General features: G+C 38.1%; 1 protein-coding gene across 1 annotated transcript in view; it reads left to right on the forward strand.

Moving 5' to 3' along the window:
• LOC128628267 (cytochrome P450 2C25-like) overlaps window positions 1-11,819 on the forward strand; it is a gene marked incomplete at its 5' end in the record, with an annotated part of 28,170 nt that extends 16,351 nt beyond the window's left edge. The window contains one exon of the mRNA XM_053670871.1: window positions 11,632-11,819. Within this exon, the coding sequence (XP_053526846.1) occupies window positions 11,632-11,804 (173 nt within the window). The remainder of the gene's footprint in view (window positions 1-11,631) is intronic.
• Between the last annotated feature and the right edge of the window lie 1,935 nt (window positions 11,820-13,754).

A 13,754-nucleotide genomic window follows, 5' to 3' on the forward strand; every position in this document is an offset into this window, starting at 1 on the left:
ACTGATGATAGCCATTCTGGCAGCTGTGAGGTGATATCTCGTTGTGGTTTCAGTTTGCATTTCTCTAGTGATTAGTGATATTGAGCATCTTTTCATACATCTATTGGCCATCTGTACAGCCTCTTTGGAGAATTGTTTATTCCTTTGCCCATTTTTAATTGGATTGATTGGTTTTTTGGTATTGAGTTTTGTATGTTCTCTTTAAAATTTGGATATTAATCACTCATCAGAAGTATTATTGGCAGACATGTCGTCCCATTCACTGGGTTGTCTTTTCATTTTGTTAATGGTTTCCTTTCCTGTTCAAAACATTTTTATTTAATGTAGTCCCATTTATTTATTTGCTTTTGTTTCCTTGCCCAAGAGATATATCAGAAAAAAGTATAGCAATGAGAGATGTCTGAAATTTTACTGCCTATATTTTCTTCTGTGATATTTATGGTTTTAAGTCTAACATTTAAATCTTTAACCTATTTTGAGTTTACACTTGCCTATGGTATAAGAAAGTGGTCTAGATCCATTTTTTTGCACAATCTGTTCATTTTTTCCAATCCCATTTATTGAAGAAATTATCTTTACCCCATTGTGTATGGTTGCTTTCTCTGTCACATACTAATTGACTATAAATGTATGCGTTTATTTCTGGGCTCTCTATTCTGTTCCATCAATCTGCATGTTTGTTTTTATGACAGTACCAGCTTATTTTGATTACAATGACCATATAGTGTAGTTTTATATTAGGTAGCATGATTCCTCTAACTTCATTCTTTCTCAGGATCGCTTGGCCATGCAGGGTCTTTCTTGGTTCCATGTACATTTTGGTAATATTAATCCTAGTTCTGTTAAATACACCTTTGGTTACTTCAGAAGAATTGCATCGAATCTATAGGTTGCTTTGGGTAGAATGGACATTTCAATGATGTTAGTTCTTCCCTTTCAGGAACATGGTATATGTTTCCACTTATTTGTATTTTCTAGAATTTCTTTCTTCTGTGTCTTATAATTTTTCAACTAAGGTCTTTTATATCCTTGGTTAAATTTATACCTTGGTATTTTTGATGCAATCATAAATGGTATTATTTTCTTAGTTTCCCTTTCTGTTAGTTCATTATTGGTGTACAAAAATACAAATGATTTATGGGTATTAATTTTGTATCTTGCTACTTTCTGAATCAGTTTTTAGACTCTATTTTGTTTTTACCAGTTCTAGTGGTTTCTAGGTGGAATCTTCAGAATTCTCTGTACACAGTATCGTGGCATGTGCAAGTAATGACAGTTTTACTCCTTCTTTCCAATTTGGATGTCTTTTCTTCCTTCTTCTTGTCTGATTCCTGTGGATAAGACTTCCAGTACTACATTGAATAGGAATGGTGAAAGCAGATATCCCTGTCTTGTTCCCAATCTTAAGGGAAATGCTTTTAGTTTTTACCTATTGAGTATGATGCTGGCTATGGGTTTTTCATATATAGCTTTCATTATGTTGAGGTATCATGCCACTTTGCTGAGAGTTTTTGTCATAAATTAGTGCAGGATTTTATGAAATGCAACTTCTTCACTTATAAATAGGATAAAGGAATTTTATGTCTCATTTTTTATATATAGTATCACATTTATTACTTTATGAATATCGTACCAACCTTGCATCCCCAGAATAAATGTCATTTCATCACAGTGTATGACCTTTTTAATGTATTTCTAGATCTGGTTTGCTAATAATTTTTGAGGATGTTAACATCTACGTTCATCAGGAATATTGTACTATAACTTTCTTTCTTTGTAGTGTCTTTATCTGGTTTGGGAATTAGCATAACACTGGCCTCCTAAAATAAGCTTGGGAAGTCTTCCTTCCTCTTTAAATTTTTGGAATGGTTTGAGAAGGGTTGGTGTTATTTCTGCTTTGAATGTTTGGTAAAATTTACCCATGAAGCCATCCAGTCAAGGACTTTATTGGGATTTTTTGGGTTACTGTTTCAATTTCAGTAGTGTCTATTCAGATTTTCTGGTTCTGTGTGATTCATTTTTAGAAAATAATGCATTTGAAGGAATTGATTCATTCTATTCTAATACTCCAATTTATTGGCATGTTGGTTTTTATAATATATTTTTACAGTGCTTTGTATTTCTTTGGTGTCAGTTGTTACTTCTCTTTCTGGTGTTATTTATTTGGGTTTTCTCTTTTATTTGAAGAGGCTGTTTATGGTTTTGTCAATCTTGTTTATCTTTTTTTTTAATCACCTCTTGCTTTCATTGACATATATTTTTTAAAGATTTTATTTATGGAGGACAGTGAAGGCTGGTATCAAAGCACAGGTTAAGTGTTTGGCAAAGCCACACTTGAGCACCTGCATCTGCAAAGCTGAGCAAGCCTGCAGCTGATGGCAGCCAGAACCCTCGGGGGTTGAGAATAAAATAGATAATCACAATCTTCAGCTGAATGCAACGGTAACTTCTGCAGAAGACATATTTATTGTTGAGATAGCCTGGGAACAGGACAATCTTTACCCACAGCATCTCCCTAAGTCTGGAAAAAAATTCTTGACCTTTAGATAACTGACCCCTATAAAATAAATGCAGAGATCATGTTTGGGGTCATTGTCACTCCATCAGGGGTGCCCCACCTGGCCCCCACTTTTCCTTAAACTGTTGTGTGGTGTCTTTCTTTATCTTCTGTTGGCCCCACTCAGGGACCTCCACTCCACACTGGTCACATCATTTACTTATTTATTTTTAGAGAGAGGGAAAGGGAGGGAGACAGAGAGTGAAAGAAATATCAATGTGTGGTTACCTCTCATGCATTCTATACTGGGGACCTGGTCTTCAACCTAGGCATGTGCCCCAACTAAAAATCAAACCAGTGACCCTTTGCTTTGCAGTCTGGTGCTCAATCCATTGAGCCACATCAGCTAGGGGTCATTGATATCTTGTGTAGAGCTTTTAGACTCTATTTTGTTTATTTCTGCTCTCATCTTTATTTAACTTCCTTCCTTCTGCTCACTTTGGGCTTTGTTGTTATTTTTCTGGTTCTTTTAAGTGTAAAAATAAATAGTTTATTTGAGGTTTTTCTTGTTTTTTTGAGGTAGGCCTATAATGCTATGCATTTCCCTCCCAGGGTTGATTTGTTGCATCCAATAGATTTTTCTCTTATGTTGTTGTCATTATCATTTGTTTCAAGGTATCTTTTGATTTCTTCCTTGATTTCATTGTTAACTCATTCATTGTTTACTAACATGTTGTTTAGCCTCCATATGTTCATGTATTTTTCTGTTTTTGTCTTGTGACTTGTTTCTAGTGTCAGACCATTATAGTCAGAGAAGATGCTGGATATAATTTCAATCACCTTAAATTTATTGAGATTTGTTTTGTGTCCTAACAGGTGTTCTATCATAGAAAAATGTTCTATCTGTACTTGAGAAGAATGTATCTTTTCCTGCTTTGGGGTGAATTATCTGAAGATGTCAGTTAAATCCATCTGATCTGGTTGCATTTAAGGTGCTTTTTCTTCACTCGTTTTCTGTCTGCATTATCTATCCACTGATGACAATGATATGGTAAAATCCCCTACTGTGACTGTTGATCTCTCCCTTTATGTCTAACAAAATTTGCTTTATATATTTAGGTGCTCCTATATTGGGTGCATAAATATTTATAAGAGTCATATTCTTTTGTTGGATTACTCTCTATATTATTATGTAGTGTCCTTCTCAGTGTCTTACTATGGGCTTTGTTTAAAAGTCTATTTTGTCAGATGTAAGTATTTCAATTCCAGCTTTTTGTTTCACTTCCATTTGCATTAACTATCTTTCTCCATCCCTTTACTTCTAGTCTGTGTATATCATTCATTCTGAGGTGGGCCTCTTTTAGACCACACATATATGGGTCTTGTTTTACCCATTCGACCACTCTCTGTCTTTTGATTGGAGCATTTAAGCCATTTACATTTAAAGTGATTGTTGATCAGTAAGTATTTATAGCCATTTTATTGTTTTAACTATGTTCTACTGTTTTTTTCCTGTTCTTCTTAATATTAGAGAAGACCAATTAATATTTCTTGTCATACTGATTTGGTGGTAACAAATCCTTTAGCTTTTTCTTTTCAAGGAAGCTATTTTTCTTCTATTTTTAACGACAATTTTGCTGGGTAAAGAAGTGTTGGTCATAGGTCGTTGCTTTCTTCACTTTGAATATTTTATGCCTGTTCCATCTGATGTGAATTGTCCTTGTCAAGAAACCAGCTGACAGTCTTATGAGAGCTCCCTTATAGGTAACTAACGTTCTCTTGCTACTGTTAAGATTCTCTCTTTGTCTTTAACTTTTACCATTTTAATTATTATGTAACTTGACATAGGCCTGTTTGGGTTCATCTTGTCTGAGATTCTCTGCATTTTATGAACTTGTGTGTCTTTTTTCTTCATCAGGTTAATGAAGTTTTCAGTCATGGTTTTTGTACAAAAGATCTTATTTATTTATTTTTAGAGAGGGGCAGGGAGGAAGAAAGAAAGGGAGAGAAACATCAGTGTGTGAGAGAAAAATCAATCAATCGCCTCTCACACAAAACCCATTCAGGGACTAGACTCACAACTCAGGCATGTGCCCTTCCTAGGAATCAGACTAGCAGCCATTTGCTTTTCATGGCTCAACCAATGGTGCTATGGTGGTCAGGTCTCAGTCATTGTTTCTTCAAATAAACAAATAATTTCTTGATTCCCTGTTTTCTCTCTTCTCCTTCTGATACACCTATGGTGTGAATGATTTTATGCTTCATGTTATCCAAAGGTTCCCTTAAGCTATGCTTATTTAGAATTTGTATTTTTCCAACTCTAAAACACTCAAACTAATGGAGGTTGAATAGCATGCTATTAAACAATGAATAGGCCAAGAACGAGATTAAGAAAGAAATCAAAATGTTTCTGGAAACAAATGAAAATGAGCTCAGAAAAATCCAAAACTTATGGGACACAGCAAAGGCAGTCCTGAGAGAGAAGTTCAGGTATACAGACCTACAAAATGAAGGTAGAAACATTTCAAATATACAACATAACCCTATACCTACAAGAACTCCAGAAACAACCAAGATAGCCCAGAGCACATACAAGAAGGGAAATAACCAAGATTAGAGCAGAATTAAATGACATAGAGAGTAAAAGCACAATTCTAAGTATCAATGAATCCAGGAGCTGGTTCTTTGAAAAAATAAACAAAATCAAAAAGCCTTTAAGCAGATCCATTAAGAAAAAAGAGAGAGGACTCAAATAAACTCAATCAGAAATGAAAGAGGGGAAATTACAACTGATACCACAGAAATATACAGAATGGCAAGAAATGACTACAGAGACCTATATGCCAAGAAATTTGAAAACCTAGGTGAAATGGACAAATTTCTAGAAAAATATAACCTTCCAAAACTCAATGAAGAAGAAGCAGAAAGCCTGAATAGACCAATAACAGCAAATGAAATTGAAGCCGTAATCAAAAATCTCCCAAAGCACAAAACCCCTGGACCAGATGGTTTCACAGGAGAATTCTAAAAAGCATTTAAGGACCAGCTGACTTCTATCCTTCATAGACTATTTTAAAAAATCCAAAAGGGTGGAAAACTCCCAAACTCTTTTTATGAAGCCAGCATCATCCTAATTCCAAAACCAGATAAAGACACAACAAAGAAACAAAACTTCAGGCCAATATTACTGATGAACATAACGCTAAAATCCTCAACAAAATATTGGCAAACTGCATCCAACAATACATTAAAAAGATCATACACCATGACCAAGTGGGATTCATCCCAGGGATGCAAGGATGGTTCAATATCCACAAATCAGTAAATGTAATACATCATATAAACAAAAGCAAAGACTAAAACCACATGATCATATCAATAGACTCGGAAAAAGCTTTTGCCAAGGTCCAACACCCATTTATGATAAAAACACTCAGCAAACTGGGAACAGAGAGAACATTCCTCAATACAATGAAGGCCATATATGAGATACCTAAAGCCAACATAATACTCAATGGGCAAAAACTAAAGTCTCTTCCACTAAGATCAGGAACAAGACAAGGATGTCCACTTTCACCACTTCTATTCAATATAGTATTGGAAGTTTTAGCCACAGTGATCAGACAAGAAAAAAAATTGAAAGGCATTCGAATCTGAAAGGAGTAAACAAAACTGTCACTGTTTGCAGATGACATGATAGTGTATATGGAAAATCCTATAGACTTTACCCAAAAACTGCTTGACCTAATAAATGGATTTGGCAAAACAGCAGGATACAAAGTCAATATCCAGAAATCAAAGGCATTTTTGTATACTGACAATGAAACAGCAGAAGCAAAATAAAGAAAAAAATCCCATTCGATATAGCAAAAAGAAAAATAAAATACCTAGGAATAAACCTAACCAAGGACGTAAAAGATCTGTATGCAGAAAACTACACAACACTGAAGAAAGAAATTAGGAAGACACAAACAAATGGAAACATATACTGTGTTCATGGATTGGAAGAATTAACATCATGAAAATGTCCATACTACCCAAAGTAATTCATAGATTCAATGCAGAACCAATGAAATACTTCACAGACATAGAACAAACGATTCAAAAATTTATATGGATGAAAAACAACTAAATAAAATTTAAAAAAGAAAAGAATAAAACATTTATATGGAACCATAAATGACCCCAAATAGCAGCTTCAATTTTGAGAAATAAGAACAAAGTAGGAGGGATCACAATACCTGATACAAAACTGTATTACAAGGCCACTGTAATCAAAACAGCCTGGTATTGGCATAAAAACAGGCACATAGACCAATGGAACAGAACAGAGAGCCCAGAAATAAATTCAAATGTCTGTGTCCAATTAATATTCGACAAAGGGGGCAACAAGATAAAATGGAGTAAAAATAGCCTCTTCAACAAATGGTGTTGGGAGAACTGGACAGCTACATGCAAAAAAAAAAAAAAAAAGAAACACAAGCACCAACTTACACCATACACCAAAATAAATTCAAGGTGGATAAGAGATTTAAATATAAGCCATGACACCATTAAAATCCTAGAGGAGAAAATTGGCAGGAAAATCTCTGATATTTCACGTAGAAACTTTTTTACTGATATGTCTTCTAGAGCAAGGGACATAAAGGAAAGAATAAACAAATGGGATCTCATCAAAATTAAAAGCTTTTGCATGGCTAAAGAAAACAGTATTAAAATAAAAAGAGAACCAGCTGTATGGGAGAACATATTTGCCAATGATACCTCAAACAAGAGTTTAATTTTCAAAATATACAAAGAACTTACACGACTCCACTCTAAGAAGACAAGCAACCCAATTAAGGCAAAGACCTGCAAGTGGGCAAAGGACTTAGACATTTCTCCAAGGAGAACATACAGAAGATCCAGAGACACATGAAAAGATGCTCAATATTACTAGCTGTCAGAGAGATGCAAATTAAAACCACAATGAGATACCACATTACACCAGTCAGAATGTCTATCACAAACAAAGCAACAAACAAGTGTTGGAGAAGTTTTGAAGAGGGGACCCTAATCCATTATTGGTGGGATTGCAGACTGGTACAGCCACTGTGGAAAACACTATGGAATTGTCTCAGAAAACTAAAAATAGATCTGCCTTTTCACCCAGCAATTCCACTGCTAGGATTATATTCTAAGAACCCTAAAACACCAATCCAAAAGAATGTAAGCACCCCAATGTTCATAGCAGCACGATTTACAATAGCCAAGAGTTGGAAGCAACCTAGGTGCCTATCAGTAAATGAATGAATAAAAAATTATGGTATGCATACACAATGGAATTCCATGCAGCAGAAAGAAAGAAGAAGCTTCTACCCTTTGCAACTGCATGGATGGAACTGGAGAGCATTATGCTAAGTGGAATAAGTGAGGTGGTGAGACACAAATACCATATGATCTCAGCTCTAACTGGAACATAATCAACAAAAGAAAAAAAAGCAAAAGAAATATAACCAGACACAGAGAAATTAATAACAATCTAACAATAGCCAGAGGGGAGGAGAGAGGGGACTGTGGGGTGAAGGGTTTTCAGCATCTACTATGAAAAACATATGCACAAAATGAAAAGGGAGGGTGGAAGTATGGGAAGGTGGTGGGTTTTCCTGGGTTGGGGTGAGTGGTGGGGAGAAAATGCAGCAAACTGTAATTGAACAACATTAAAGTAATTTATAAACAAAAATAAAAAATGAAATGAAATAAAATAAAATTGGTGGGTTTTTTTTTTTGCTTGTTTAGTTGGGTGGGTGTTTTTTCCTCCCCCTTTTCTTCCAAATCATTGATTTGATTACTTGGCTTCATTCAACCTACAGTTTATTTTTTTCCAGTGTAGTCTTCATTTCAAACTGGTTCTTTGTTATGGTTTCAATCTCCTTGATCATGTTGTAGTTCTCACTAAGTCCCTTAAGCATCCTTATAATATTTTCTGAACTGTATATCTGATGAATTACTTACCTCAATTCATATAAATCTTACTGGAGATTACTCTTGTTCTTTTATTTGGGTCATGTTTCTTTGTCTCTCCTTTTGCTGCTTATTTGTGTTTGTTTCTACCTATTAGGTAGATCTTTTATGACTCCCAGAGGCACCATCTCCTTGATGACCTGAGCTGGGTGGCCTTTCTTTGGGTTATGTGATCCCTTGTGTTGTAAGTGAGTTTTGATTGCTATTGAACCATTTTTGAATGGGGCTGATTCTAGAAAAATGAAGCTGCCACGTGTTGGTTTGCAACCTCTTGGAAGACACTTAAAGGCCAATGCTGATCTGCCTGTCACTGGCTGTTTGAGGTATAACATGATCTACAGTTTGGGGCTCCCTCTACTGGGCCTGTGTGTGTGTGGGAAGGACCAAGCTGTGCACCAAGGCTTGCTTTTACCAGCACTGGGCTCGGCCATGGGTCAACCAAAGTCCCAAGGCGTCCCAAGATCTCCCTCTTTCTGCCAGTTGCCTTTAGCCTCAGTCACTGAAAGAGCCTTTAGCAGTACATGAAGTAGTTTCTCTGAGTCACTAGGAAGAAGTGAGTGGTGTTCATTAGACGCATACAGATTGAAACACCATGCCACTGCTGGGTCTGAGACTACTCAGCAAATGTTCCAGGGTATGCCAAGTCTAGCTGCCATCCACTGGGAGCTTTCATACTTTTGTGTAGGGTCAAGGTATCAGGGAGTAGTCAGGGTGATGCCAGCAGTTTATCAGGCCCATACAGATCAAGATTTTGTCATGTAAATGGAGGGCTTGGCATTAGTATGGCATACAAGGGAACATGGACCCTATCCTGGAGCTACACAACTCAGTCTGTCCCATATTCTGTCAGGAGCCTTTCTGAGCACTGCAGAGCCTGCAGAAGTTGGAAGGATGGGCCTAATGGTTATTCTGTGAGGGGGAAGGGCTGGTCAGACTTGGGGAAGGTAGAAGAAGTGGCCCCTGGCTAGAGCCACATGCCTCAGTCTGTCCAGGATTCTACCTAGACATTTGCAGGGCAGAGTCACCAGGTGTTGGGAGGATGGGGCTGCTGGAAGCCAGGAGAGTGGGGCTAGTGGATGTCCTGTGAGGTGTGGTACTGGTCAGATTCACTCAAACCTGGAATGGGGAATGGCCCCTGCACCAAAGCCACACAATTCAGTCATTGACACCTTCTGTGTCTACCTAGACCTCCACATCCCAGCTCAGGCAGCTAACTTCTCACCTGGGGAAAAGCTTGTCAGGGTGGGGCTACAGGGAGTCCAGAAAGTGAAGTTCCAACCAAGAAAGATGGTGTCTGAAGTGTGGGAGAGGGACTCAACACAAGGACCCTGGGGGCTGTTCATTCAGCTCTCTTCCCAGAGCTACAAACTCCAGTCTCTCCTCACGCAACTCTAGTCTGCTATGCCCTTTCTCCACTGCAGCCCAGGGTGAGTGGTTGAAATGAGATTTTGTGCATTGGCCATTTATGAGGGCACCTGGGTCTCTAGCAGACTCCTGACTCTCTTTGCTGGACAGATTCCCTGCTGATTTTCACAGCCAGATGTCATGTGGTGACTCTTCCTGGCCTGGTGCTCTGGGATGGGGAGTCTGGTTTAGGGTCGAGACCCCACACTTCCCCAGGGGAACCCTGCGCTGAGATATCCCTCTAGAAAGTCAGCTTCTGCTTGTGGGGGAGAGTCAGCACTTTTCACATCTCTGCCCTGGCTACCACTCTTGATGATTTTTCTGTAAATCCTTGGGTGTAAGACATCACTTTTCCTAATCTTCAGTTGGATATTCAGGAAGATTGCTCTATATTTTAGCTGTAATTCCAGGTTGGTGCTTGAAGAAAATGAGTGTAATATCTGCCTACTACACTACCACCTTGGATTCTGCAGAAGGAAAATATTATTAAACATTGAAATAAAGGATTAAAGAACTCCATTTATCAATTTACCTTTTTCTTTGTTTTACTTACCTGGGGTTTATGTTTGAAATTGTTTTTCATTTTTTTATTGTTTTTTAAAAATTTTGATCAATTACAGTTGTCCCAATTTTCCCCCTTGTTGCTCTTCCCTGCTTCACCCACTCTACTGCTCCTTCAGTCAATCCCCACCCTATGGTCAATTACTATGAGTCCTTTATACATGTTCCTTGACTAGACTGTTCCCCTTCTATCCCCCATTTTCCTTCTGTCCCTTCTCCTCTGGTCGCTGTCAATTTGTTCCTCCTTTCCACACTTCTGGTTGTATTTTGCTCATTTGTTTGCTTTCTTTAGTAGGTTAGACTTACATGTGAGATCACATAGTTTGTTTTTTTTTTAAAGATTTTCTTTCTCTATTTTTAGAAAGGGGGGAGAGAGAAAGAGAGGGAGAGAAGCATCAGTGTGTGGTTGCCTCTTGTGCACCCCCTACTGGTGACCTGAATTTCAACCCAGGCATATGTCCTCATTGGGAATTGAACTGGAGTCCCTTTACTTCACAGGCCAGCACTCAGTTCACTGAGCCACACCAGCCAGGGCTACATGGTGTTTTTATTTCAGAACAAAAACAATCCATTTTATAATAATTGTTCACTTGTATTTTTAAATCACATAACATGAATGCTTCCTGCTTTTTTACACTTATTTCTTCAAATACATGAATTCACTCATAATCTCCCTCTATTGAGTTTCCCCTCCTGCTTCTACACGTGATTCTTTAAACTATTCATTATACAGAAAACATTATGAGGTTACAATTGTTTCTCTATATCAGCACTTAATTTTCTATAAATTTTGTAGACAAATGATTTTCAGCACTGACAACTTTAAATATAAAATGATATAAAAATTACCTCTTTAAATATTTTTTTCTTTCTCTTCTTGAAAATTACCAGGCACCTTGGGTGAAAAGGGTACAAATAAAGGCAGTGAATGTCAATTGAGTATTTTTCAGAAAATCATTATTTATTTAGCTAGGTTGAAATCAAATACTCAGATTAAGATAAAAGTGATGTCTTGCTTTTATATATGTTGAATATTTTTCTCTTAGGCAATTTGTAAGGGAAAATTGTTGTAATGTTTCTAAAATTACCTTTACCTATTATTTCATAAATAAAGTGTTTCATTTGTCTCTTTTAGTGGTGTTTTAAAATTGTTTCTCATTCTTTAGCAACACCGTGTGATCCCACTTTTATCCTGAGCTGTGCTCCCTGCAATGTGATCTGCTCCATGATTTTCCAGAATCGTTTTGATTATAAAGATCATAATTTTCTTAACTTAATGAAAATGGTTGATGAGAATGTCAGGATTCTGTCCTCTCCATGGGCACAGGTGAGGCCATGATTATTTCTTCACAAGGAACACTTTATGCTCTTTTCTCACAAAAGCCCAAATCTCTGTGTATATCAAGCTGTAAGTGAATGGATGGACACTATAGTCCTTCCCAGAGCTCAGCATCATGAAGTACTCATCTGGGAAATTTTGCCAAGCCCTTTAATGATATAGTGGAAGAGGCGTGTCCAGAATACAGAACTGGAATTCAATCCATTGACCCTGTCCAATGGATTTTCTACTGAATTCCAAAGCCCAATTTTCTATAAAGTACTATGTTAACTTCCCCAAAACATTCCCATAGTACTAAATGAACTTTTCAGTTCTTTTTAAAGCACTTCCATTACCCACAAGTCTTGTTATCTAATCAACACTTAGTGACTTCTTCAGTACATTAGTTGGCATTTAAGAAGGAAGAGAATATCTCCTTCAAAAAGGGAGAGCATTTGGGGCCACAGATGCTGCTAGGGAACACTAAGGGTAAGAGTATTTGATGCTTCCCTGACATCCTTACAAGGTAATTGTCTTGGAGATGACAAAATGATTGCTCATATAGTGCATGAACCATACACAAACATCACAATTTTTACCCTGTGCTGAGATGATAGTCTGCCTAAGAGATGGTGATGTCATCTTAGATACATCACTTCACTTGTCTGGTGTACAGTTACTTTATATATAAAATGTTGAATTGTGTTTCATGGTCTTGTCAGCATGCTCCTAGTTCTAACTACTGATTTGATGTCTGAGTCTACTGGGCAGGCATAGAAACACCAGGGATTACTATTGTGTGCTCTATCATGCTTCCCAAACTCTCTTCACCTTTGGTGTCACCTACAAAATGTGAATATTAGTATTTCATGCCATCACATATTTCAAGATTGTAGAAAAGAATCGATGTTAAAAATGATTAAATTGATATACAGATGTTTTTATACTATAAACATAATTTATGAGTATAGAAAATCATTATAATCTTTGATCTCCTGGTCAGAATCTTTTCCTTCAAAAACACCTATCAGAACTTCCGCCAAGATAGAGGCATAGGTGGACGTGCCGTGCCTTCTCACACAACCAAGTTTAGAGACAATTAAATATTAACAACAGAAAACATAGCCAGAACACGGAAAATTGAACTTGTCCGAAGTCCGTTAACAACAAATTCTTCAGCCTGACCGGTAAGAGGCGAAACCAGCGGCTGGTGAAGCGGGGTTGCACAGGAGGACTCGGTCAGACGGACTTAGGCACGCGGAATCCAGGCGCAGGGTTGGACCTAGTGAGCGACCAAGCGAGCAACCAGGCGAGCGACTGCGGGGGAGATAGTGGGGAAGCGGGGCTGCATGTTGACTGTGGTTGCGAATTTGTGCGCGGGTGGACAGGCGAGGAACGGGGCGGTTGGACCTGGGCCTGGTGGGTCCCCGCGGCGAGCGGCAGTGGAGGGTGCCGCCATTTCCCTGCTCTGACCCCACCTCCACATACAGCGTCATAACCCAGTGACTCTGAGTGGCCGGCCCAGGTGAACCACCTAAGCCTCTGCTCCTCACCCAGCAGTGAGAAACAGCAGAGGGGGTCGCCATTTCCCCGCTGTGACCACGCCCCCCACATGTAGCGTCACAACCCAGTGACCTGGGAGACCAAGGCGCCGCTTCTCACACTTAAAGGGCGCGAACAGACCAAAAATGGCACAAGAAGATCTCAAAGCCCCAGAGCCTATAGATATAAGCAATGAAGAAATAGGAAAACTCTCAGACGCACAGTTTAAAACACTGGTGATCAGGATCCTCACAGAACTGGTTGATTATAGCCACAAATTAGACAAATATATGAAGGCGAAACTAATTGAAATGAATGGAATTGCACAGGACACCAATAGCAATGAAAAGGAAACTGGGACTCAAATCAATGGAGTGGACCAGAAGAAAGCAAATAATGACCAAACAGAAAAGAGTCAAGAAGCAAGAA

Source organism: Artibeus jamaicensis, unplaced genomic scaffold (genome assembly GCF_021234435.1).
Source record: "Artibeus jamaicensis isolate MK-2021 breed Jamaican fruit bat unplaced genomic scaffold, CSHL_Jam_final contig_1792, whole genome shotgun sequence".
NCBI lineage: Eukaryota > Metazoa > Chordata > Mammalia > Chiroptera > Phyllostomidae > Artibeus > Artibeus jamaicensis.